We start from the raw sequence: 25,801 nt of genomic DNA, 5'->3' as shown, positions 1-25,801 counted from the left end.
TACTTTAATTAGGCTACCTGTCACACTGAGCATCTAAATGTGAAGCAGGTCTATAAGCAGGGCTGGTAAATTACTGTACTTTGTCTTTGAGTCTACAGCGGGGAATAATGAAACCTAAAAAAAAAAAGAGCTGTACATTTTTACAGGTCTGTACTCCATATGAAGCAAACCAGCATACAGGATCCTAAAACACCAGTGGTTTGAGTGGAGTGTTAACAAATGGACACCAGAGGGCAGCATAGCAACTCAATCACAAGCCCTTGTTAGTAGGGGGAAAAAAAGGGGAAGCCATGTTTACTTTTAATGACATGGTCTGTAGCCATTGTGTAGGAAACCCATTTATCCGCATTTCTTAAATGCGGATACATGGTTCTTCCTAAACGTGCAAATTAGCAAATGGACTTATTTTAATAGAGAACTTAAGGAGTCTGCCTTTGCTTTTCAGTGCTTGTGTGCCTCTACAGCTCCATAGTTACATGACAAAGGCTTAATGCACTTCAAAACCTTCAGTCAGACATGGAGAGGGCTTGGCTCCACTGGCGGCCAACCCGCTGTCATTTGTCTCTGTCACCACGATTCCAATCACTGGGATTTTAACAAGATTACCGGAAGCGAGTGGAAGCAATGGAGTACCAGTGTAATGTAATTATCAAGTGATGGAGTGCCTGAAATGGCTGTATTATCACTGGCGAGTCGCTTAACCCCTGTCAGCACGTGAAAGATCAGACCGTCACTCACACTCAGAGGTGCGTGAGGAGAGATGCTGATTTGCTCATTATCATTTGCACCTTTACGAAATTGTGCCTTTGTTTTTGAAGCGTAATGAGTCAAAAAGAAGAAAAAGAAATGTGAGTGACGTACAGTGTACGCTTGCTCTTTCAGCTTCAGTTTGAATGGTCCTTCAAGTGTCTCCCGAACACTACATCTCGCTTTTTTGCCTCTTCCCTTTTACACATGTATCCTGGTCTCCATAGCAACTCATCTCAGTTTTAGAAACATGGACAAAAGAAACAGAAAGGAAAAAAATCAAAATAGGCAAGGACATACAGGTATAATACATGTAGCGACACGCTAATCAATACAACCTAGGAACAGAAATGCAAGAATGCTTTTCACCACATGATTCAGGTTTTGCAAAAGCTAACATAAAGCCGCTCTAACAAATGGTTTCTTTGTGATATAAGAAAAAAAAAAGTTTCACAGTGTCAGGGTTTTTTAAAATTATAATTCAATGCTTTTGTCACCAGCGTATTTAATATCAGCATCAGTGAGGCGTGTATGTCACTGACATAGGACATCACTCCAGCCTTTGAGGCTTATGGAGCTTATAAAGCTTTGAAAAAATTAATTTTCTTCTATTGTTGTAAAAAAGACCCTGAGCCATTTCAGTAGTTCAACATGTCTTTCTCTTAAATTCTGTGAATTCATCCAGGTTCACCCTTGCAGAAGAGTGCGATCACTCTTCAACTTAACTCTTTCAGTCTCTATCAGCAGTAGGAACTACTTGCTATATTACTTTATTACTTGCTACACTGAAGCAGATACAATATATGATCTTTTTTTGTAGATGTGGATGCTAGCCTCAAACAGACATTATGTGCAAGCAGTGATCTAACAAGTTTACTCAATGCCGCAGATTTAAATCCTGCATTCCGATTTGTGGTGTGAGGGATTTTGATCCAGGAGACGTGGGTTAAAGTCCCAAGTGGAACTAGTTTTGTATTATTTCTGCGCTGTTAAGTTTGAATTTCACTTACTGTTTGGTCAATGCTACACCCATCTCTGGGGACTGCAAAACAAACAAAATTATTGTGACTGAAGTTCGGTGCACACTGAGTCCAACTGATTGCAACGTGTTGCCAGTCTGTCTGAGAGTGAATCCAGTCAGTCTAAGTTTGACCCCGATTTTTTGGAGGCAGGTTGCATTCCACCAGGTGACCTGTGCAACCACCTTACTATCAAAAGTGGTCATAAGGCAATTCAGTGGAAAAACTCAAGTTAAACACCTTCAATTTGAACAGAGTAGCAGTAACAGAAGGATAGCAGCAACAGTGAAAGGGAAGATTTACAAGATGCTAGTGAGACCTGCTATGATGGAGGATGGTTTGGAGACGGTGGCACTGACAAAATGACAGGAGGCTGAGCTGGAAGCTTTAGTGCTTAACCGACGAGTACATCAGAGGGACAGCACAGATTGAGCAGTTTGGAGACAAAGTTAGTTTAATTCACTTTTATTTATATACCATCAAATCACAACAACAGGTGCCTCAAGGTGCTTTATTTTGTAAGGCAAGACCCTACAATAATACAAAGAAAAAAATTCTGACACGGTTTGGAAGAGCTTGAATGAAGGACGGTGGATATATTGGACAAAGGAGACAACAGATGACATTTATGGATGTAGTGAAGGAGGATATGTAGAGGTTTGGCGTGACAGAGGAGGATGTTAGAGATGGGGTGAGATGGAGGCAAATGACCTACTGTGGTGACCCTTAAAGAGACCAGTAGAAGTGCAGTAAGTAAGTGTCCCTACTTTGCATGACAGATTCCTGGGAGTTTTTTGAACTTCACTGACTGGTTGAAGCAAAAACTTCTTTCTTATTTTTTATGTGTCAGAGCACAGAATAAAGTCTGTATGTGGTTTAAAACCCTAAATGCCAAGTCTGCCGACTCACTGTTTGAGCAGACGGGAGAAAGACTGACAGATGGACAGAGAGAGCGAGGGATGAACAGAAATCTTGCCCCTCTGTGGAGCAGAGGATTGACAGATTTACCGACTATGTGCATGCTGCTCCTGCCGCAGCGGTCAGGGCGGTGTGAAGGAAACACCATTAAAATCAGATTGTTTGTTTAGTGTGGAGCGTAGGTGCAGAGCAGAGCCTGAAAACAAGCATTCTCAGGTACGTCCATCATGACAGCTCCCTGTCTTTGCACTTTGAACCTGTGCAGTGGTCCAGAGGTTATAATCCACCGGTGGGTGCTTGTATGCGTGAAAAAATAAATGAATAAAATAAAACATTGAAAGTCTGACAGCGGCCGATCAGTGTGTGACTCATCTGGTGTATCATTCAGATGTAGCATCTCTGCAGTGTCTGAGTCACCATGCAGCAGTGACAGAGCGAGGAAGAGAACAGGGGAGGGAGAGAGAGCCAAAAGAAGCAGAGCAGATAACAAAGGAAGCTGATATGATGAAAGAAAGATCATGACATTATCTTATCCTTTTCATCTGATTCTTTTCTGCAGCCTTCACTTAGCCCACTTTGGTCTGACAGGTCTAGTCTCGTGGTCTGACTGATATTGTGTTAATGCAGAACTCACAGGTGTTGCTTTTAATGGATGTTTTAACAAGGCTCTCACCATCCGTCCAAAATGATGCTGTACATTTCTGTAAGAGATGGTGTTAATGACAAAGGAAGATGTCATTTTAGAATCAGAGAACTGATTTATATATCTTACATGAACATCAAGAACTAGTTTGTTTTTCTTTTCTGATGAGGAGCCCTCTTTATGAATTTATGTGATTGACAGTCATCACTGATAAATCAATCACTTAATAAAGAGCTCACACTCACACACTCACACACACACACACACACACACTCACACAATCTAGCAGTACAATTGGCCTGAATTTATGGGCTGTGATATGAAACCCTAGGGAGATGTAGTATTAGCTCCTTACTTTGTATGAGCTGCACAATTTTTACTGCAATCTTTCAGAAGCAAACATCAGAGGCGGGGTCTCCTGTGTGTTTTATCCTATTTGTTTATTGTCTGTCCCTTTCCTCCCACATACTCGTCCCAAGGTGTCTGCTCACACGGGTTCGCCTCTTAAAGGTGCCGGGCATCAATATTTTATCACTGCAATGACACACACACACACACACACACCTACACACACACACACACACACACACACACACACACACAAAATCCATTAGATGAATGCAAATGTGTGTCGGTAGGCTCTCATTAAAAATGGCTGCAGGAAGTCGACAGCGGAGAGCAGAGAGTGTGAGGAGCATTGAGGGTGTTTTTTCAATTGAGGAGCAACTGTGTGAGATTTCTGCTGTAGATGAGAAGTAATCGCCTGCAATTTCAAACCAATTTCTAGCCCTAATGGGTAAATTGCAGGGTTTACAAAGGGGGCTTGGTGTTGTGCCATTTGCACTGGCAGTTACAGTGAGTGGTTTAACTTTGATAATGAAAGGCCTGTTTTGAAGATTAGGATTGCTTACCATGTATTTTGGGGGTTGTTATCATCTAACAAATGACTGTAATAGAAAATGAATTCACCACAGTCAGCTCTAGTAGTGAGGAGCGTGTACTCTACCCGGGCTCTAAATGCAGAACAAAAGGGCAGATGGTGATAGTGTTGTCCTTGTTTTATCACTTCGCTTTGAGACCTCTCTATCAGGACGTGTCACGTCACTGTACCCAATCAAATCAGATGAACAAAAAGTGGCGACAGCACGAAATCAATAACGCTTCAAGGGATGTGTGTTTGTGATTTATCTTTATAATCCGATTGTGTTTCATGAGCAACATATCTCGCTGCTATGAAACATGATTCTGATTTTAAAGCCCATTTGAAGCTAAACGAAGCGCGCACCAAGTTGGACTTGCTGTTTAGTGTTTCCTGCAAACCCATCAGACATAAAAGCCCTCTCCCCCTTCTCTCACTTTTTAATGAGATTTGGAGTGTGTTCATCACCCCACTGTGAAGCCATCGGTGACAGGCAGGAGGACAAAAGAAGCCCCCCACCACCACCACCACCCCTTGCCACACACACACACACACACACACACACACACACACACACACACACACACACACACACACACACACATATCTACTGCTGGCTCCCATCTGGTGATAGAGCACTAAGAGGCCAGTCTGAATAAGGAGCTACTGGCACACAAGAGCATGCATGTCTCTGCACAGACACAAATGCACACTCTAATCCAGGTGCCTTAGTTGCATTAGTCCAGAAAAAAAATACCCCCTCCTTTCTCTTTTCACTCCATAATTCCCAGTGTTCCTCTACTTGTACTGAAAAACTGTGCTCCTTGGGAAGGGTCCAAATATGAATCCTTATCAGCAAATTCAATAAGAATATGGTCAGTAAGAGAGAAGCAACAACAAATTCCAATCTCTTTCTTTCTTTCTTTTTTGAGAAGAGACCTTAAATCCACGTTTTATTCTGGACAATGGTAGAATTTGCTACGCAGTAGAACTGCTTTAAAATGACTGCGTTCTTATGTGCGCTCCACGCACGTGCCTGCACATCCCTCTGCCTCATGCACATAACCCAGCATCTCACCGTCGTGTATTCAGTGTGTGTCTGCGCACGTGCGTCCATATGTGTGTGTGATCTTGAAGAACTCATGATGATGATGTATATCAATATCAAAGTGCCTCGCCCCAGAGGCTCCCCCTTGACGAGCTGATGACGCACTTCCTGACAAGGTGGCAGGAGGTATAAAAAAGGAGGAGACGTAGGTGTGGTTAGGAAATAGGGGTTGTTGGTGTGCGTGAGGATGGGGTGGCCTGCTAAATATATACCAGCTGTGGGCTGTCATGTGGGACCAATCGTGCTTCCTGACTCGTGCAGGAGGAGGATCCCGCTGTGTCTTTCCAAACCAATTGCTGCTGATCCTGGTCTGTTGTGTAGAACTTCAACTTATCAAATAACATGATAGGATTCTATGCTGTGTTTTGCCTCCTGTGTGCATATGTGTGCACCTCGATGAACACAAACATGATTGTGTTATGCAACAATTCTTTAGTGAGCACTATGGACAGCTCACATGTGGGTCTATGTGACTATAGATAGCAGAAGTGACACTGAACAAAAATATTTTTGTTTGGAATTATAGTTCTTGAAGTACTAATGAGCCCTTCCTTATTGCAGCCTAAATTACCTTCATTCATTCATGCAAAAATTGCATGAATTATATAAAAAAAATGATAGTCTTTCATCATCCTGTGTGATGCTCACAGGTGCTGGAGGCACATTGTGCAAATCCAGAGCTTATTTATGAGCCACACAGGATCTCAGGGGCCCGAGCATGACACGAGCACAGCCCCTGAGTAATTAAAAAGTGATTTTGGCATCCTCCTCTCATCCCCCGACACTAACCCCCCCACCCCCCGAGCTCCCCTGAGGCTGTAGCAGCACCTGCCCCCCATCCACGTCTGAGCAGCAACTTAAGATGCTGAACATATGCACACTCATTCTCTCAGTTTGGCATCCATGCTGTCAGACACACATGTGCCCACATGCTGTATTTAAACACACAATGCAAATGAAAACGTTAAATCTCAAAAGGGCTGCTGGATGACGCGTTTCTGCACAGAACTTGCATCAGTATGCTGACAGAGCGGGTGGCGTGGTTTTTCCCGTGATGATTTTTCTTTTTTTTTTACCTTTTCAGCAGGGTGTAGCTGTGGCTTTTTTTTCTGTGATTGGTGTGACGATGACAAAAGGTTACGGGTCAGCTCCCTTGCTTGTACTGGGGGCAGGATGACGGTTCAGGCTGGTTGACTGTGAGAAAATGCTATTTATGGGTGAATGGTGACACGTTTATTGAGCCTGTCAAATTAACAGGAGCAATGAGCTGAGCCAAGACTAGACTCCAAGACAAGAATAACACACACGCAGATAGAGACGGGGGGGGATAGAGACAGAGACATGTTTTGGGAATCCGCCTGATCCAGAAATTGTGCATCAATCAAACACTGATCTCTGTGTCACCTTGGGCTTTTCAGAAGGCCTGCAGAGTTGTTTGACGTCAGAGCTGTGGGGAGAGTGTGTGGTCTGAATTTTACCTATCCTGCTCTGCAGACGGGGATCCATAGAAAAAAGACTTTAAACTTACAGATTTAAGTACACATTGAAAATGGATGCGTGGATATATATGCAACATTAAGGTGAAAATTGAGTATGACCTTGAGTCCTCAGACTGTGATTATCTGCTGAAAAAAGTCCTCTTTAGTCATAGTTTCTTAAGCAAATCTACACCTACTCCTTTATTTAATAAATTCTGGGTCCATGACTATTTGTGTGACTCATGTTTCTACACACACTTTTATAAACTACGTGTTGCTTGACGATTGGCTTTCAGCCCAGTTTGCGGTGCCACACTCTGAGGTAAGTAGGCAAACTTGGGTAAACACAGTGTAACTTTCCATCTTCAGAAGGAAAATGTAAAACAGGAGCCAAACTTTTCACAAAGTGCGTCATTCTTTACAGTCAAGGTCAAACACTCAGAGCGAAGCAGCAGTACCCCAAAAAAGGATCTACATTTCCAGCATATATGTGTATTCAGCAGCCCTGATATGAGCAAAATATAAAGATTCCTTTCTTGTTAAAGTCATTCACAACTGGAATAACTGCCTTCTGTTATAACAGAGTGTCGGTATTATTTTTTTTTAGATCAGTGACCACAGTTGGGTGATAACAATTCACTTAAGCATTTTTGTATTTATTGTCAAAGAGTGTCCTTAAAGTGCAAATAGTAGCATAAGGACAGTGTACAACCATCAAGACTGAATGATTTCATGCTTAATTCAAGTATTTTAAGCCAAATAAATTTAAGGGGTAAACTGTAGACATTTTCAGATAGCTTTCTTTCAGGAAGTTAGAGGAAAATTACAGAATCTCTCCACTTTATCAACACCAGATTCAGAAAGGTTTGTTTTTTGTTTTTTTTAATTGCATATCTATATTACTGCATTTATCTCTCTTAAATTACTTCAACAGTGATGGTTGGGCGCGCTCCTGGTCATTTCTAATATTTTTTGGTAAGAGCTCATAATTGTTTAAGTTTTCTGAGTGGGACCTTTATCAGGCTGGGACACACTGTTTCAGTTTGTTGAATATGTGCGACCATCTGTGAGAACCATGTGCTGTAGATTTGAGAATGGAGGAAGGAGTCAGCACTTAAATCGAAGTAACACTTCCAAATAGCTCAATAAGTGCTCCTCCTCCCTCTCATCTCCATTAAGAGGTTAGAACAGTCAATAGGTCTCGCAGAACACTGGAGACTGACCCTATTGATTTCACCGAAGGGGGAAGGAGGGCAGCCATTAACTGTGTACTTCCTGTGGCCTTGGTGGAACAGTAAATCTCAGCCTTACAGTTACGATTGCCTGGATAAAGCAAATTCTTTTAACTATTCGTGTTTTTCTTTTGTGTTTTTAGGACCAAAGTCCACAAAAAAACTGAAATATGTTATGAATATAAACTTGAAATAAAGCAATAAGATACAACTTGGCAGGTCTCATGAATGATACTGCTGCATCACTATGACAAATGCAGAGGCCTTGTTTGTCTGAACTCTAATACAAGAAGCTATTACGAGAAAGAATCCAATTATGTTAAAGTGGTTGATTAAATAAAAAGAGCAAAAGATCCAAAACAGCCAACTCAGTGACATGTTTCTTTTATTTATATTCTGCTGTTAAAAAATATCACCGAGGGGGGAAACACACAATGTTTTCTGTCCTCAGACCTGCTTCACTGCAAACCTTTTTTTTAATCAGTGCAAAACAAAACATACATTCACAAATATGCATTTGAGAGTTCAACCCTATTTGATTGCACGACTGACGTAGTGCTCGTTTGACAGAGCATCAAGGTTTAAACTTAATCATCACACCACCCAGCACAGGAAGTGAAGCTCTAATCTTCCACATTTACCTCTGGATGACAATTTTCAATTCAATTCAGTTTTATTTATATAGCACCAATCCATGACAACAGTTGCCTCAAGGCGCTTAAATGCAAAGCTATCCACCAGGACACTGAGTACAGACACGTGTAGATACATTTGTTATCGTCCGATCTTTATCAACTATATAAACTCATAATTGGAGACAAAAAAAGCAACAATTCACAAAGAATGTATGAGGATTTATTAGAGTTGCTATGTCAAAAGCTTAATTTTTGTTTGACAATAAATTCAATCATCCAAGATTTTTTTCCCTAGAAGTAATCTACATTTTACAAATTGTTGCTTCTGATGTGCCGTAGCTTTTTATGAATCACTGACAGTAATCGATTCAGTGGTATTATATAACACCATAGAACTGAAACACTGGCCGCAGATGGCCGGAAACATGACTACAGTAAAGGCGATGTTGCTTCATTACCTGCAGGATGTGTAAAACAGAAACTCTTTGCAAACTACTTCACTAGATCAGCATGAAGTAAAAGCAACAAGTTATTCAGTGTTGCCTGAATTTTATTTTGCATTATTTATTCGCCTTTGTTGCCAGTACAAATACTCGAGACACAAACAGATTTGTTTATCATCATTTTTTATATCAAAAAGGATATAGAGTATTTCATTTTGACATCAACAAACCTCTCAATTTACACAGCAACAGAAGCCATAGACTCACACTTTAACTTCAGAGGCACAAAAACAGGAAACTTCTTACTACTTCAGGTTGCAACATTTGCTATTTTTCAAAAACGCATGTTTACGTTTCAACCTTTATGTCAATGAATATTGTGACACTGAATTAGTGGTTGTACAGGAGAGGAGGGGAGGGTAATAAGACATCGGGGGTCCGACCACTGAATGAAAGACATTAACCCAACATAGTGCTGAGAAAAGAAAGAGAGAAAGAGAGGAGGATAGAAAGAGAGTGAAAGAACAACAACAGCACAAAGTCAGTGTGGACCACGGCAAAACAAAATCAGAAACATGAAGAAGAAGGAGAGGAGGAAGAGCATTTGCCACTCAGGCAGAGCTCAGTTTATCATTCTCATCTGGTGAGCAGCCCCTTCACAAACTCCTTAGACTTTTTGTGTTGTCAAAGACGTTTGCGTTGGACTCTAGTACAATATTTTATAAATGTATTTTTTTTAATATATTTTTCTTTACAAGTGTTTATTTTCTACATTTGTTATCACAAAAAACACGACATGTTTAACAAATGCCTTTTTTTAAAAAAACAGTTACGCAATGAGTGTTCATGATGTCTGACCAGAACTGTTACTATGGATTTATTGCTTTGTACACTGAGTAATGTTTGGTGCCACCTGCACACTGAAGGTCCAATATGCTGGAACCTCACTGCTGATGGTCTGTACTACCTTAAAAATGTTTGACTTCCAGCTAAAACCCAGCTCAGCTTTTCACCTTTGGTAAATTGTGCAAAGAAATCGAAGCAACAGTAACAGTTTCTGAGACAAAGACGGAAAACTTTGGAAGAAAAAAGAAACGTTAAAAAAGGACACACTACACATTTCACTTTGTTCCATGCATAAATACACAGCCACACACATCTACACTGTGAAGTGCCAACTTGAGACAAAATAAAGAAAATGAACCCCCTTCAGATCTCGTCAGTGTGAGTGCAGACTGAGGACAAACAGATGGTTCTGGGTTGTCTTGCATTTCTTTCGATAAGTCAGACGTCCACACTGTTTATCAGTGCATAAACTGTCTCCTTTCTGTAGTGCTGCTTTTGGTTTTCCATCCATATAAATAGAAATCTCCCGTTTTGCTGAATCTCATGAAAAGTGAAAATATACTGTATGTTAACATACAAATACTTTTTTGGGGGGAATGTTTGTAAACAATTTTTACCTCTTGCTTTGAACACCTGCATTTTTCTCACTCTTGTAAGATGACAGATTTATGTGTGCGGGGTTCAGCTGGGGAACAAAAGGGCAACATTACAACATTTATGTAGTGAAGGATTGCTTAGTTACTGTCAGTCAAATCTGATTAAACCTCTGTGTTAAACTCTTAATAGATGCTGTGAGGAAACATGCATCTATTAAAACTCCTGAAACATCTTTCAGGAGTTTTTAATATGATGCATTCAAATGTCCTCATGCATCCGTTTGTTAAAATTTGTAAATATCTCTTATTATTATTTATTCTTCTCTTTTTAAATAATATTAAGTTTGCAGTTCTATAATAGTAAGGCTCTCATACTTGTTTTGGTTGGTCCCCAAAGACTATTGCACAAACCCTTGATAAGGTCTTATATGACAATAACTATTGTGATCCAGCTATATCTGAATTCATACAATATTTCTTTCATATATGTTTTATTTTAGATAAATCTTTAAAACAATGCATTGGTACAGTTACATTCTAAGTGGCATGACGGTGATGCTGAGTCTTACAATGGGAGCGGCTTAATTCCTTCACTACACTGCTAAGATGTGTCGGGCTGCAAACACACAAAAAGAAACGCTCAACTGCAGCAGTACATGGTCACAAAAGGAATTACAGATAGGACACTTATTTTTTTATCGTTTGCATGTGTAACTAAATGAGCATCACAAGTTACAATGCCGCTTTTCAAGCCTCCACACCAGGTCGCTTCCATGTTCAAGACACACAGAAGCTGGTGATGAGAAATCAAAAGTAATGTGCATTAAAAAGGACACACGACTGTGAGTGCATTCAGGAGAGAGACAGTACGATCTATACCAAGAGAGTGTCTAGTTTCTGTTTACAATATTGTGCAGTGACATATTCACACACTGAGATGGCTGGCTTGGAGGACATTGTACTGTACTTGTTCATTTGATTAATAAGGGTCAGCTTCTATGTACTTCTACAGGCTTCAGTGTGGTCAGGAAACCGTAGCTGATGGGATGAAAATGTTCATGTTTATACACAGTTGGACTCCAAATAAATATATCTATCATTAATATGCATAATAATACATTAACAGACTGCCAATTTGATATGTGTTACACCTCTATTAATCGAATAGCTTTAGTTATTTATATGATCTCATTTTAACATTGAGTTGATCTTTTTTTTTTTTTTTGCATTTTTTATTTGTTTTCTTTAGAATTTGTGCAATCAATACGACAACGGATTGTAGGTTTTCTTGTTTATCATTTGTAGATAATTTTAAGACTAAATCTGACACTCAGGAAAATAAACCTACTCATATATCAGTGAGTGCGTGTTTGGTTTAGGAGTATCCCTCATCCTGCCTGTATCCATAGCCTCCTCCCTGCGCTTCGTCCTGGACATACTCCTCTGTCTTCTCCCAGCTGGCAGCCCAGCCTCCATTCACCTGCGTGGTTGCACCATATGTCTTGGCTGGCCCTCCGAAAGCACCGTAGCTCTGAGTGATGTCACCTGTTTCTTCTGCCAGCTCGTCCTCATCAATGAAGCCACACTTCTCCTCACTGGTCAGTTCCGGGTCAGCCCACGGCTGTTTTTCTCCTGATGCAAAAAGGCCGTAGAAGATCACGCCTCCATAATGCACCAAGGAGGCTATGAGGAATACGTACTGCCACTCCTCTCTGGTCTGAAGAGGGAAGAAAAAAAATTGTGTTTTCATAAATACGCTGATCATACCAACAATTAGCCTGTTTAATATTTGTGACCCTGGAGCAGAGTATTGGAGAAATATTTAAAATGTGTCTACTTTGTAAATCTGTGGCTGCACGCATCAAATTATGTGTAGAAATGATATCAGTCCATGTAGAAAACGATACTTAATCATGGTACCAAGAAGTAAAAGTAACTTTATACTTTTGTGGGCTAGCTTCCAGAGGGATGATCTTAGTCTTATTTATTTAAATAAATAATAGATAATCAAGACATTTCTAGAGTTTACTCATATATAGTAATACATATATAGTATACTCATATAGCTACGTGCAAAAAACTACAAGGTCATTGCATGCAGATTTAGGCCATTTCTGTCTTATTGTTATTGTCTTTACCTTAGAAGACAAAACGCCTCGAGGTAACTGTAGTGCAATTTTGTTCTTGTATAAATAAAACTGAATTAAATTGAATTTGTAAATGTCTGGGTGAAGTATAACTTCTCTGTACTTCTACAGCAAATGTATAACATGCTGTTATTTCTTTAACTGTTTATGCAAATGTTGCCATTAATGAAAGGTATGCTGTATGCTTTTTAATGTCAAGCAGGGAAAATTAAAGTAAACTTCAGAGTTATTTATTAATTTTTGCACACATTTGAAATGTATGATTTTCATGATTCTGTCACATTTGGAGGAAAAGCCCTTACCTTGTGCTTTGTCATAGCACCAACAATCAGCGGGCACACCATGCCAGATAAGGTGCCCACACCATTAGAGATGCCCATTAGGATACTGGCATAACGCGGAGCAATATCCAGGTGATTGACATTGAAGCCTGACAGCAAAACAACAACAACAAAAAAGATTTTATCTTTGTGAGCTACAAGCCTGGTTAACATAATTTAAAGGCCAGTTTGATACAGAAAGGGTAAATGCTATGAGTAAAGTATAAAAGGCAACTGATGCATGACACAGTTACAGATAAAAGTAGCACAAATGGTGACCATCTTGTTGCAGAAATAGGCACCAACTCGCCACACGACCTCCTCCCCCACTCTGACTAGCTGAATGAGTAAGTGTCCTCGTGAGCTGCTGCACGCCGCCTGCCTGGCAAGTCTCCCGAGACAGCTAGCACTGAATTATTAAACACTCTCGGAGAAAGCTGGAGAACACCAGCAAGAAACTGATTTTGCACGTAGTCACAGATATCTGCAGCTTCTATAACTGAGCATAAACATGACAACAGCTGTTGAATGAATAGCTGGCCTTAAGGTTTAGGATCATTAATGAAATTAAATTTCTACTTTTACTCTCCACAGCTTTCTAATTATGGATAATTTCCATGCACAAAGGTCATTTTTATAGTCTTTTGTCCAAATATCCAACTTGAAGTCACTGTACTTAGCTAAGAAATAATAAATAAACACTTTTATTTATTATGAATTAAATAGACACGATATGATGCGTTAATTAGCTTAATAAATGCTTGTTTTATTTTTAAAACGCTGGAGAAAGCCACACTCGCTGTTTCTCCTGGTTCTACTCATTGTGGTATGCTAACATTCTCCTAGCTCTAGCATCAAATATAGAACACAGAGCAACAGCATTTAATACCAAAACAAATCAGCACATCTGTCACATGTCGTCTTATTTTATGCCTCATTCAACCAAGAAGTTGTAAATAAAGTCCAAAAGGCAACCAAAACTCAAAGCCACAACCGCCAGCCTATAGTAGTCTTAAAAACAAACTGAATGACAATTATTTCGGACAAAATTCTAATTTGAGATTGAGGTGAAACAGAGAGCAGACTCTGAAACTGACCTGAATGGAAACAAAGGCACAGAAATTGTAATACAACACGCACAGAGGGAGTGTCACTATGATCTCTGCTGAGCGCGCAATGACTCCATCAAATCCTTACTGTACATATATTATATAGACAAAAGTACCGAGCTGCCTTCAACATCACACATACAGGAGCTGACCAATATCTGGTAGACTGATATTAGGCATATATATATTTGTTCGGCTGATATTTATTTTTGTTACAGGAGTTTCCTAACAACTGTTATGTGTAGTTATTTATGAGTCCTTACTAAGATAACCCAACAATGTAGTTTTAAAATATATGTCGTCTGTTATCAAAGCAAGTCATTAATCACTCTTTTGCATTCTGCCCGATTAAGCTTGAGTTAGGTGTTTGTTGTGTCCTTGCAGAGTGATCAAAGGGTTTTTCTCTCATCTCTTCTTTAGGATTTTATTTTTATTTGCCGTTAAAAATTTGATACAATATAGTGGCAAATACGTAATATTGGCTTTTATTATTAATATAATTAACAGCCCCTTGAACATCGGTTGGGCTTGATGATGTGCCTCAAAAGAGCGCCTGCTAGACTGTCAACACTACTCTGTAACTTTACGTGGTCTGACACTTTGTGGCTCAGTTGCTGTGGTTCCTAAACACTTCCACTTTGCAATAATCCCACTTAACAGTTGTTCATAGAAGAACTAGGAGGGAAGAAATTTCATAAACTGCCTTTTTGCTGTGGTAACGTTGTATTACAGTACTGTGCTTGATTCACTGAGCACTTCAGAATGACCTCACTTGTAAAGAGGACTGATTGTATACTCTTGGGGTAACTGGGTTGAATTTGTCTGAACTGGGTAGAACAGCGCTCTCTTGTTTTGCACCTTGGTCATAGAATAACCATCAGAGCACATAGAAGTGGAATGATTTTGTCTCCCTATGTGAGTTCAGAGCATTCTCCAGCTTGTCCTTGTATTATTTTGACTATGACTTGTTTTATGTATGTTGATGTTATATTTTATTTTTAATTTGAAACACTGTAACATTGTAATGGTGGGCCTTCTTGGGCAGGACTCCCCTGAAAAAAGAGATGCTAATCTGAAAGGACTTTCTGATTACATAAAGGGTAAACAAATAAAAATACCTGAATTGAAGGATTAAGAGGCTTGGCCCAATACCTTTGGCCATAAAGGGCAGCTGATTGCTGCTGTATTAATGTTTAAAAAAGTGCACACTTTCTTTGTAAGCTCTGGGTCATTTTATAAATTGTCTCTAAAAGCAGTGCAGTAGCACCAAGTGTTGCTTACAAGTATATTTATTATTTGTCTAGCTTGTTATCCTTTTCACTGAAGCCCCAAATCATTAAACATTAAATGAAATAAAGCTAAATCTAAACAGTGATTACATTATTTAATCACTTTTAATTTACTTCTTGTTTCATACCACATATATTCTGATCTTTTTACGCCTACTAACCTGATATAGCAAATCCACTGAAGCCCACTGCAAGCACGAGGAAGGAGATCGCCACCCCTTTGCTGTGGGAATATCCTACCACCAGTAGCAACGTGGCCTCCATGCCAAATCCTGGCAGGGAGAGACAGTAGTGTCACACACACAAGCACAAACAGAGCCCACGGGCAGTTGGTCATTGTGGTGCCAATTGAATTAAGCGTGATACATGATCCGCACTCAATTACACAAGTGTCAGATATGAAATCAATGCACAGTCACAATCAGTGAGTCAACCCGTGTACTGAAGTATTGAACAGATAGATTTTTACCAAAAAATATAAACAAAACCATCTCTGCAGCCCAGCTGGCCGTTACGAGCACCTTAAAAACAACACTATGGATCTGACACCATCAAAGTAACACCCTGCAGCCGTGCAAAGAGAGGTGTGGAAATTTTTGATTTCATCCTCGGTTCAGACTTCTCACCTCCACAGTTCATGATTTTCCTGACAGTGGTAGTTGTCAGGATGTTCTTGCTGCGCAGGTAGTCGGCCAGCTGGCCACCAATGGGCACAATGATGGTCATCACCAAGTGGGGGAGGGCAGAAAGTGCACCGACCTAAAGTCACATACAGAAAATCAATAAAATTAGATGCACAGCTGAATGCCAGTATAATAGATGAAGATTTATACTATTGAAGATGTTTCTCCATTAATTTTTAAAAGGCTCTACAATTTAGGACATTCTATATTTGTATTTTTCATTATTCGTATTTTCTCACTTATTCAAAGTAGCTGAGCAGAAAATAGGAAATATCCCTGTTTTTAATGCATTTTCATACTTTGTCAAATGAATGTTTGAGGGAATGAGCAGCTAATAAGGATCACACTCAAACACACTTTGAGCATATATTGGTCTTATAGAGCAAATAACAAATTTCTGATTTGAAAGTCACTAAAATAAGATGAAGGGCATACATTTTTGGACTTTTAACTGTATATTTCTACATTTTATACCTTTTTCTGTTGATAAAGACCTCCCCACAGCCATTCATGCTACACCAAAGTAGTTAATTAAAAGATAAACAATTAAATTACTGAAAAGTTCTAGTTTTTTACTGTCTAATATAGAAATTTCAGTTAAAAACAAGTAAAATTTTCATCAATTGACAAAAAAACAATGTTTTAAAACTACAGGACATTCCCGGCACTGACCTACAATATCATGTAGAAAAACTGACACATGCTGTTGAAATTGCACTTCTTTACCTCACATTAATATATCACAGGGATTAAATATGTAATTTAATCCCCACATAATTAAACCTTTCACTCACTTAAGATTAAAGTGGATTGTTTGTGGCCCTTATTGTAAAATGAACTTGACATCCTTGCTCTAAGAGATTCTGTGTAATATATAAAATAACTACAGTGCAGTTTGTTTTTTAAATTTAAACCTGTTGAAGTTACAGTTGCTTTGGTGTGTTTTTTTATTTCATCATCTGAAAAAGTTCACACAGGCCTTAAAAGATAAGCATGGATATATAGTGGAAATGTATATTGCATCACTTTGTTAGTTACTTTGTTCATGAGAGAGAACTATTGGCCACCAGCTGCACTCACACTGATTCTCATAATAAATCAATGAATCTGTCCAAGAGCAAAGGGTCACTCTCAGCTTTAAACAGACTGAATCTGAGTGGTGAGGGGTTTTCTTTACGACTTTAATCTTTCATGTCTCTATTCTTTTTTCTTTTTTTGGTTGTCTTATGACATTTTTTTGTAAGCTCACCTTGCTTATCTCAAAACCAAACACTTCTTCAAAATATGCAGGCTGGCTGATCAGCAGCAGGTAAAATGTCCAGCTCCTGCAGAAGTTGGCCACAATAATTGCATAGACAGGCATAGAGGTGAAGAACTTCCTCCAGGGTGTCTTGAATTTCTGGGAAAGATTAAGAAAAATGATGGTTGTGTTCACGTAAAGGTAAAGAGCTTTACCCGACTGACAGTTTCTGGAACTGTGTTCATATTTTTGTAATGCTTCTTACAAAAAAAAATGAAAAATAAAAAAAGAGGCTAAAAACGGGGTATTTTGTGAGGTTACTTAAGCCCAGGTTTTTGACGGTGTCCCCTCACCTCTGCAGGTCCTGTTAGCTTGGCACTCTCTCCAATGCTCTCCTCAATGTAGCAGCGTTCCTCATCAGTGATGGTTGGATGTTCAGCAGGGCTCTCATAAGACACCAAGATCCAGAACATATACCAGAAGATGCCAAAGCATCCTGTTTGTACGGAGAAATTACAAGTCAGAAGGTGTACAGAAGAAGCATTGCAATTAATTTTGACCTCAGCAGTAAGCACATGCAGAGACTCTGGCAGCCTGATCTTTCTAAAATGCCTGAGAGAATAAAAGCCAGACAGGAAAGCTAACTGTATCCAGTCCACAGAGAAAGACATGGGGGTTATTTATTGACACACCAAAACATCAGGGGGGAAAAAATCAATACATAGTCTGCCTGGCTAAATCCATTTGACTTTCACTGAAGTCTCTTAGGTTTTAGCCAAGCTTAAAAACAGTTACATTTATAACCTACATGTATTTTTCATATATAAAAATTTATCTCCAGTTCTTTTTGCATCAATATGCATGCCTATCCCATGCAGTCCCTCATTGAGTCTTACAGTCTTACCGTAGACATAGAACACTGAGGACCATCCTGTATACTGAACCAAGACCCCAGCCAGAGGCATTGCAATCACAGCACCAGCATAGGAGCCTGGCAAGGAGAAAGCGATTCAGTGCTTGCAAGGACAGACATCATCAAAGTAAAGCAAAGTTTAACAAATCATATCTGAATCTAGAAGGAGAAACAGACACAAATGTATTTACCACAGAATGAGAGGGTGGCCAGACGACTCCTTTCTAATGGCGGCGCCCATTTACTCCAGATCCCATGACAGGCTGGGTAGGTCACTCCCTAAAGCCAACCACAACGAACAGTCTGTTTTCATTTGTTACAGTAAAACAATAATCATCAGTGCAACTCTCTGCACTTTGGCCTGGTCTTCTAAGCTATTGTTGTTATAGAGATGCATGTACTCTTGTCTCCCAGAGGCCAGAGGGATTATTTAAATGTAGCCAATCTATATAGTCTGTGTGAAAAATATTGCAAGATTTGAACAATGGCACAATTGCAGAGCATGTACTTTCATTAGCTTGCACTTGTTTTGTAAGCTACTGTATGAATACTATTATAACAGGAAAGGCTTTCAGGATTTCTAGACCAAACCATATTCAAATTATTATACAGATGTATTATTATATGTATATGAATACAGATATTTTCAGGTTTAGGATGTGTTAAAAGTCCATTTGGAATACCCAGTTAGACTTGAATCTGAACCGATAGACATGTCATAAGTAATCAAAATTAACATTTTCGCCCTTGTAATTACCATGAACAAACAGCTCAGCACCGTGATGACCTGATGAGCTGTTCAAGAAGCAAAACAGGCCTGCAGACATTAAATGCTAATCTGCCTCTAATTTGAACAAACTTCACTGATTTTAAATCCAGTCTGCAGGCTTCCTTACAGTAGGGCCCGCTGGTCTTTAAGGAAATTAACTGTGTACATTACCACGTGTTTATATGTCCAGGAAAAGCTGTATCTTTGTATGTTTATATCTATCGCAACAGACTTTATAGCCCATGTGAGAACCACATTATAAGCCCTCCATGTTTTTTACTCCAATAGGTATATTTCATCAACATGAGAGTCTAATTTCACTACAAAGCCAGGAGGATTGATATCCCTCTGCAAATCAACATTTTCCCCATTATCCATCTCTGCAGGATCACTTTACTGTTGTTTGTATCCAGGATACAAAAAGGCACAATAAAGGAAAGAAAAATGAGCTGGACAAAGCCATGAAACCAGTTGGAGTGGACTGGATCAATACAGTGCATCTCGCATTTCATTGAACTGCGCGCCATACTCTTTATTCTCTCCGGAACTAAAATTATACAGTGAGCGAATAAAGTGAGAGAATAAATTCATTGCTGATTTTTTATTCATGCACACAATAAAAAAAAACTAAAATAACATAAAATAAAACATAGACTGCTGTGACGCACCTCTGACAGTGTCTTACCTCCACCAGTCCTTGTAATATTCTGACAAATATGACACACCCATAGTGGACTCGGGCAGCCGAGGGAATGAACATGTTGAGAGTGGAGGTGAGGACGATGGCTGCACCAAATACCCTGAAAATATCACAATGACCAGCGTTTTAAATTTCAATCATAGCAAAGCGCCTCATTATTAACTGTGCTGAACGTATGGCAACACATTTTATTAATCAAGTATCACATCAGTCGACAGCGTGCTTTTTGGGTGAATAATGCCCGGTTTTTCCAGACACTCATAGTAAAGCAAATCCATAAAACAAACAAAAAATAGTATGTGTTCCAATGGTAATTTTAAATCTCTTTGTTTTTACTTTGTTTTGCTGGAAAAAGCCGAAACCTTCCATTTCAGCTTTAAACCATCACTGCACCTGAGGAGACTTGTGGATGCAGGTCTGTTCGCCGGTCCTCGGATTTGATTGGCTCTGCCTTACACGCGCTCTTTGACGTCATGTAAATGAATATTTGAAGAAGCAACACCCCGTAAATGACCACGTCACGTGTCGCTTAGCAACCGTTTTCGCTTTCGTACAGCTCGAGACGTGTTTCTCCTGAAGAATGGCGTTTAATTTTAGTTTTGATGCTGACTGAGAGCGAAGAGGACAATTAACCGATGACTGTTCTGCATTATAACTCGGGGGAGAAAAGATTCATGCAGGCTAATTATTCATCAGGCTGTTAAATTTAGCCCTAGCACTGCTTATTCTGAAATATTAAAGCTTACATGGAAGGTTGTAGAAACAGGAATGCTTTTATTATCGCTATTTTATTTTATTTTTATTTTATAGATAGGCCATATTTTTCCATCTTTATTTTTAGGAGGGAGCAGGTGAGCAAGCAGAGCAAGGCCGAACACACAGCTATTTCTCATTTTTGTCACGTCCCACCCTCCCCCGCCCCTCTCCTCCGCACGTGGGGGGACAAGCCCTAATCCGGTGGAGACTAGTGTTGAGCACGAGACCGATTGATTCGCTTACATCCTCGTGTCAATCACACAAACGGACTGCAGGGAGATACGATTGTAAAAGTCGCGGGCCCTAAATAAAAACATCACAAAAATATCATTTAAAAGAACAATTTCCGTTTTATTTGAGCAAAATGATTGGATGAGAAATGTTTGGTACTATATCAACGTCTATCCACTAAAATGTGTGCCGTGTTGTTGATATGACAGCATACAGTATCTGCAGTTTAACGTAATTATAATGACTGACGCATTTTGGCAGTGCTCATGTGAATTAAAGCCTTTGGCGACAGGACCGGGTCTGGTATCCATGCCCTGAGAGAGCGACAGATTAGACCCGGCTCCCCCTAGGGAGCTCATTAACAGGTGGCAGAAAGCCCTGACACCAGGAGCTGCAGGCCTGCCAGCCCAGTGCCCTCCCTGCAGCTCTGCATCACTTCAGAGCTGCAGACTGTCTGCTCCCTTTGTGCAGAGATGCTCTGCACATAACCGTGACCTGCTCATCCGTTTCACAGTTCAGACACGGATATTTTTATGCCTGCTTTTGGCTGTATTTGGTTTTATTATTCTTTTTAATCGGATGTGATTTTATTCCACTCCCCGCCTGAACGGTTTTTTGTTTTCCCACTGTTGATAAAAAAAAATTGCAAATATAGAAATGAATAGACAAAGGGAGTAAGAGGAAACGAAAGTCACGCCAATTGTTCAAACAATTCTTTTAATACCCAACACCAAATCACGAAAATCTGCCGACTGAATATAGCTGTGTCGTATTTATGGTAATTCAGGGGAGGTGCCGCCTACCTGTTCGCTGCCAGCCTGGAGGATATATATCCTCCCGGGATTTGTGTCACGATATAGCCCCAGAAAAAAGATCCGTGAATCATTCCCACCGTCTCTGGATCCCAGTTGAACTTGGCTTTCTGGCAGATAATATGGAAAACAAAAACAGTGGAGTTAAAATGAACAAGTGGGCTATGCGCTTTGGAAAAATGTACATGTGTTGCATGTGAGCTCTATTGTGGCTAATTAACCAAGAAATGAACGAATTTACTCTATCGAAGAATAAATCTAAACGGGGGCCTTTTTAAATAAAGGCCTGCACGTGTTTATTTCGACTGGATTTTCATTGATCTGATTACTAAAGCAACTAATTTCCCCGTAAAAAAAAAAATATATAAAGCAATCTAGTTATATGTAACAGTTTGGCTTTTTTGGTAAAGACGAATATTGGACGAGATTTGAGATAATGCAAATGTATAATATAGGGGTCAGGATGTATACTAAATACATGTTTTATAGAAATTGTCCGAAATAGTCAGACATTTTTAATGCACCTTTTGTATGTAATATCCCTTTAAGAAAAAGACTGGCTTTTACATCATGACACTGACACTGTTCTACGTAATTTATTACACCATACACAGGAAACAGTGACGCTACTGATCTTAAATCTTATTGAACCATCAATGCATGCTATTTAATCCTAAGAATATCCTGTGTAAGCTGTGAAGGCCTGGTGCCATTTAAATCAGGAGCATCTCTGGCGCACTTTTGGATTTACTTTCCCTGCACACAGATGTATGTATACTAAAGCTCTGTAGAAATGACTACCGTGGTTCATTTAAACTTAGAGGGAGGTTATTTCACGGCCTAGTGTGCCAGCAATAGAAGGCCTTTACGTGTTTCTCATTTATCATGTGCAGAGAAACTCGTTTTAATAACCATGTGCCGTGATGTGCCTCGTCTGTACACGGTGTACTCGCTCGCTCGCTTTGCCACACCTCTTTGATGATGATCTTGCCGTTCTGGTGAACCGTGCTGTTGTTGACCATGCCCACTATGGCCACGCCCAGGTTGCATCGGATGCCGAAGGAGATGCAGAAGCCCAGGCCGCTCATGATGGCGATAATGTAGCGGCGGGGCAGGCCGAAGCACTTGCAGTCGCACAGCGGAGGTTTCTTCTCAGCGGCCTCCCGTGGCCTTCCATCTTCCGTGAGCTCGATCACTTCCCCGGTTTTCTGCCTCCTTTCTATAACCCTGCAACAACCAGGGGGTGATAACTCTGTCTGTGTAGATCCTCAGTCATCCAGGTCATGGCAGTCTTAGGCGATTGAAATAAAGCCAACTGGGATTATTTCTCTTTCTTTCTTTCTTTCTTTCTTTCTTTCTTTCTTTCTTTCTTTCTTTCTTTCTTTCTTTCTTAAGGTTCATGGAGAGATTTCACACCTCATCCACCTCCACAAGGTTTTTTGTTTTGGTTTTGTTTTTTCTGTTTGTTTGTTGTTGTTGTTGTTTTTGTTTGTTTTTTTTTTTTTTTTTTGGGGGGGGGGGGGGGGGTCGTTCTGAAAACTGATGGAGAGTCCCAGGTATTTATTGTCTAATGAGGTTGTCCCTTTGGAGGTGGATCTAACCCACCCTTTGTCCACAGGGTAAATACCTGGGACTCTCTCTCTTGGATGGGAGGTGAAGCTTCTTCACTAACCAAAAAAGTCCAGTTATCTTGATTTCTACCGCTTAAGAATAACACTATCTGCGGATCCCCTCAGTAAACTAACACCACATGAAATTAAGGTTCTCAAATGTATACACATAAAAACAACAGATTTTTTTCTGTCTTTCATGGAGGCCCATTAATATTTCCATTTAGCATGAATATTTTAGTAGGGGCTGGATGCTTGGGAGTGTGTGTGTGGGTGTGACCAGGATACTGTCTGAGACGTCTTGTCAAACAGTCAAGTAAATCCTGGAAGCATTTCCTGTAGGATCACCATAATGAGAGAGAGGTAGTGGGAGGTTTAGGCCTCTGTGATGTATTTACATTATGGAGAGCATTTCCTCACACTGAGGACAGCATGTCTGTGAGGCTCTAGTCAGACGACTCATACAACGAATTAAAAAAATAAATTTGATGCTTTTATTTGCTCTAAGAGGGGGGAAAGCTTCTAATGGGAAACGAGAATGAAGGTTCCCCTTGTAGAGCAGAATTAAGTCGAATATGCCCCTGACTGTACCGCATTGCAGCACCCAGCTCGCTTTCACACTCATTAGCATTCAGGGACCGAGCAGCAGCTCCAGCCTGCAGACAACCAGTCTGTGGGCTTTCCTCAAACTCCTCGTGCTTTTCTTTTTTATGTATTAATTTTTTTCTGTCCAGGAAAATCGCGTTTGTCGCAATCAGTTAATTATCTAAATCTAAAATGTTATCAAAACATGTAAATCTCCGTCTCTGCAAACGAATGAAGACATTCCAAGTTAAATAAAAGGGACAGCAGAATATTAGAATTAAATACGTGTATTTGGGGTGAAACATAAGACCTGGTTCAGGGGGTAAAGCCAGAGAGGATACATAGAGCCACTGATGTTTAACGAAAATCGGTTTAATTCCATTTCTCCTGCAGATTTGAGTACGCACTCGGTGCAAGGGTATGTAAGGCGGAGAAGATGAATTCGCAATGGAATAGGCCCGATGTGGATATAGCGGAAAGTCTAAAAACGCATTCATTCTGCTGAACACTCAAAAATAAATACAAAATAAATAAAATGTTTTTTTTTAAATCACCAAACATCAACATTAAAGAAAAGACACACACACATATCCAGGTGCTGAATTAATCAAAGCGATGGCTGTAGATTCAAATGATTCAAATGAACAGAATTTCCTTTCATTTGGTTATAACGACATCGTGAAATGCTTTAAAAATCACGAGTGGAGTCCCACAAATTTCTCGCGTGGCCTGCGCGTCCTCTTTAACCTAATCTGCCAATCAGATTCATGTGCAGGCCCCTGCATCAGGATCTAGTGGCATCCATACCCTTGCCAGCAACAAACACACACACACACACACACACACACACACACACACACACACACACACACACACACACACACACACACACACACACACACACACAGATTTGATTGCATAATTTTCTTATTTTCTTCTAGAGGCGTGACTAAGCATCCCTGTAAGTTGTGAGACAGTGCTGGGTGCCCTCTGGACCCACACGTCGTGCCTTGTTAAAATCCAGCATACAAATAATCGCATTTTGGGCTCAGACGGTTTCAAACGCGCTGTTGTCCAGATTTAACCACAAAAAGAAAAGCCCGTCCTTACCTGTACATATGACCCAGGGTCTTTCCCGCAAATTCCTTCACCCCCGCCGTTGCTTTTGTCTTTACTGACTCCATATCCAGTTTCTGAATGCAGGCCTGTTTTCTCAATATTTGTTTTACTGTTCAGGCGTCATGTTACAGCGCAGGATGGCTGGACTGCAGCGGCTGCAAGGAAAACAACAAACGAAATTACGAAAAAAAAATGAGCCCACAAGGAAGGCGACGATCCAACAGCCGGGAATAATTCTCAGCGCTAGGCTGAAAGCGCAGAGGCGAAAAGAGCCTGGTGTAAAAAGGGGGGATCAAGCGAGCAGTTCGCCTTCATCCACCACCAACTCATCTCCTGCCTGGCGTACAGTAGCCAAGCCAAGTGCCATCACGACGAAAGCGAGCGAAAAAATTGATAGCCGGCGTCGTGGAGCGATATGGATCTCTCTTCGCACCCAAAAAGGAAAGAGAGAGGGGGGGAACAGAGCTAATGAATGATGGATATGAAATAATTAAAAAAAATCCAACAAAACAAAAGTTAAAGTTCAGAAAGCGGGAGTGGGCGTTTGGAGTGGCTTCAATAAATCAAAGAGCGAGTGAGGCTGTATCGTGTCTCCAGTGGTGAGCGCAGGTTCATCTGACGTCGCGTTCAGCACCGAGGTCAGCGACAGCAGCGCTCCGCGTCCAAACATCTGGCCAGCTGCTCAGCCCAAATAAAGGCCACACGCAAAACACAACATGCCCACAAACGCCATGTCTATATATTTATATATAGACGCTATAAAGGCTAAATGAGCCTGTGTCTAATAGCAAATTTTTAAAAAAATAGTGAGGGGAAGAGAAGGAGCTGCTTTATAGCTCAATCCGTCTCTTTATTTATCAGCTGAAATATGAAACTAAATGAAGCTATTTTATATCAACTTGTGTTTTTTTAACACTTTGAAGAAAAAACGAAT

The 25,801-nt window shown here is 40.2% G+C and overlaps 1 protein-coding gene across 1 annotated transcript; it reads right to left on the bottom strand.

The window, feature by feature from the left end:
- Positions 1-8,903: 8,903 nt before the first annotated feature.
- Positions 8,904-25,562, bottom strand: slc17a6b (solute carrier family 17 member 6b). Its single transcript, XM_006780244.3, has 12 exons — positions 24,859-25,562; positions 22,525-22,780; positions 21,545-21,663; positions 19,740-19,854; positions 18,477-18,564; positions 18,277-18,363; positions 17,726-17,868; positions 17,382-17,531; positions 16,076-16,208; positions 15,611-15,721; positions 13,034-13,161; positions 8,904-12,301 (listed from the first exon to the last, which is right to left on the bottom strand). Exons 1-12 carry the CDS (start codon positions 24,930-24,932, stop codon positions 11,960-11,962), a joined length of 1,746 nt encoding a protein of 581 aa, XP_006780307.1. The 5' UTR covers positions 24,933-25,562; the 3' UTR covers positions 8,904-11,959.
- Positions 25,563-25,801: the final 239 nt, after the last annotated feature.

This window comes from Neolamprologus brichardi, chromosome 1 (assembly GCF_056152115.1).
Source record: "Neolamprologus brichardi isolate AB-2024 chromosome 1, ASM5615211v1, whole genome shotgun sequence".
Classification (NCBI taxonomy): Eukaryota; Metazoa; Chordata; class Actinopteri; order Cichliformes; family Cichlidae; genus Neolamprologus; species Neolamprologus brichardi.
This window is presented reverse-complemented; position numbering and strand designations above follow the sequence as displayed.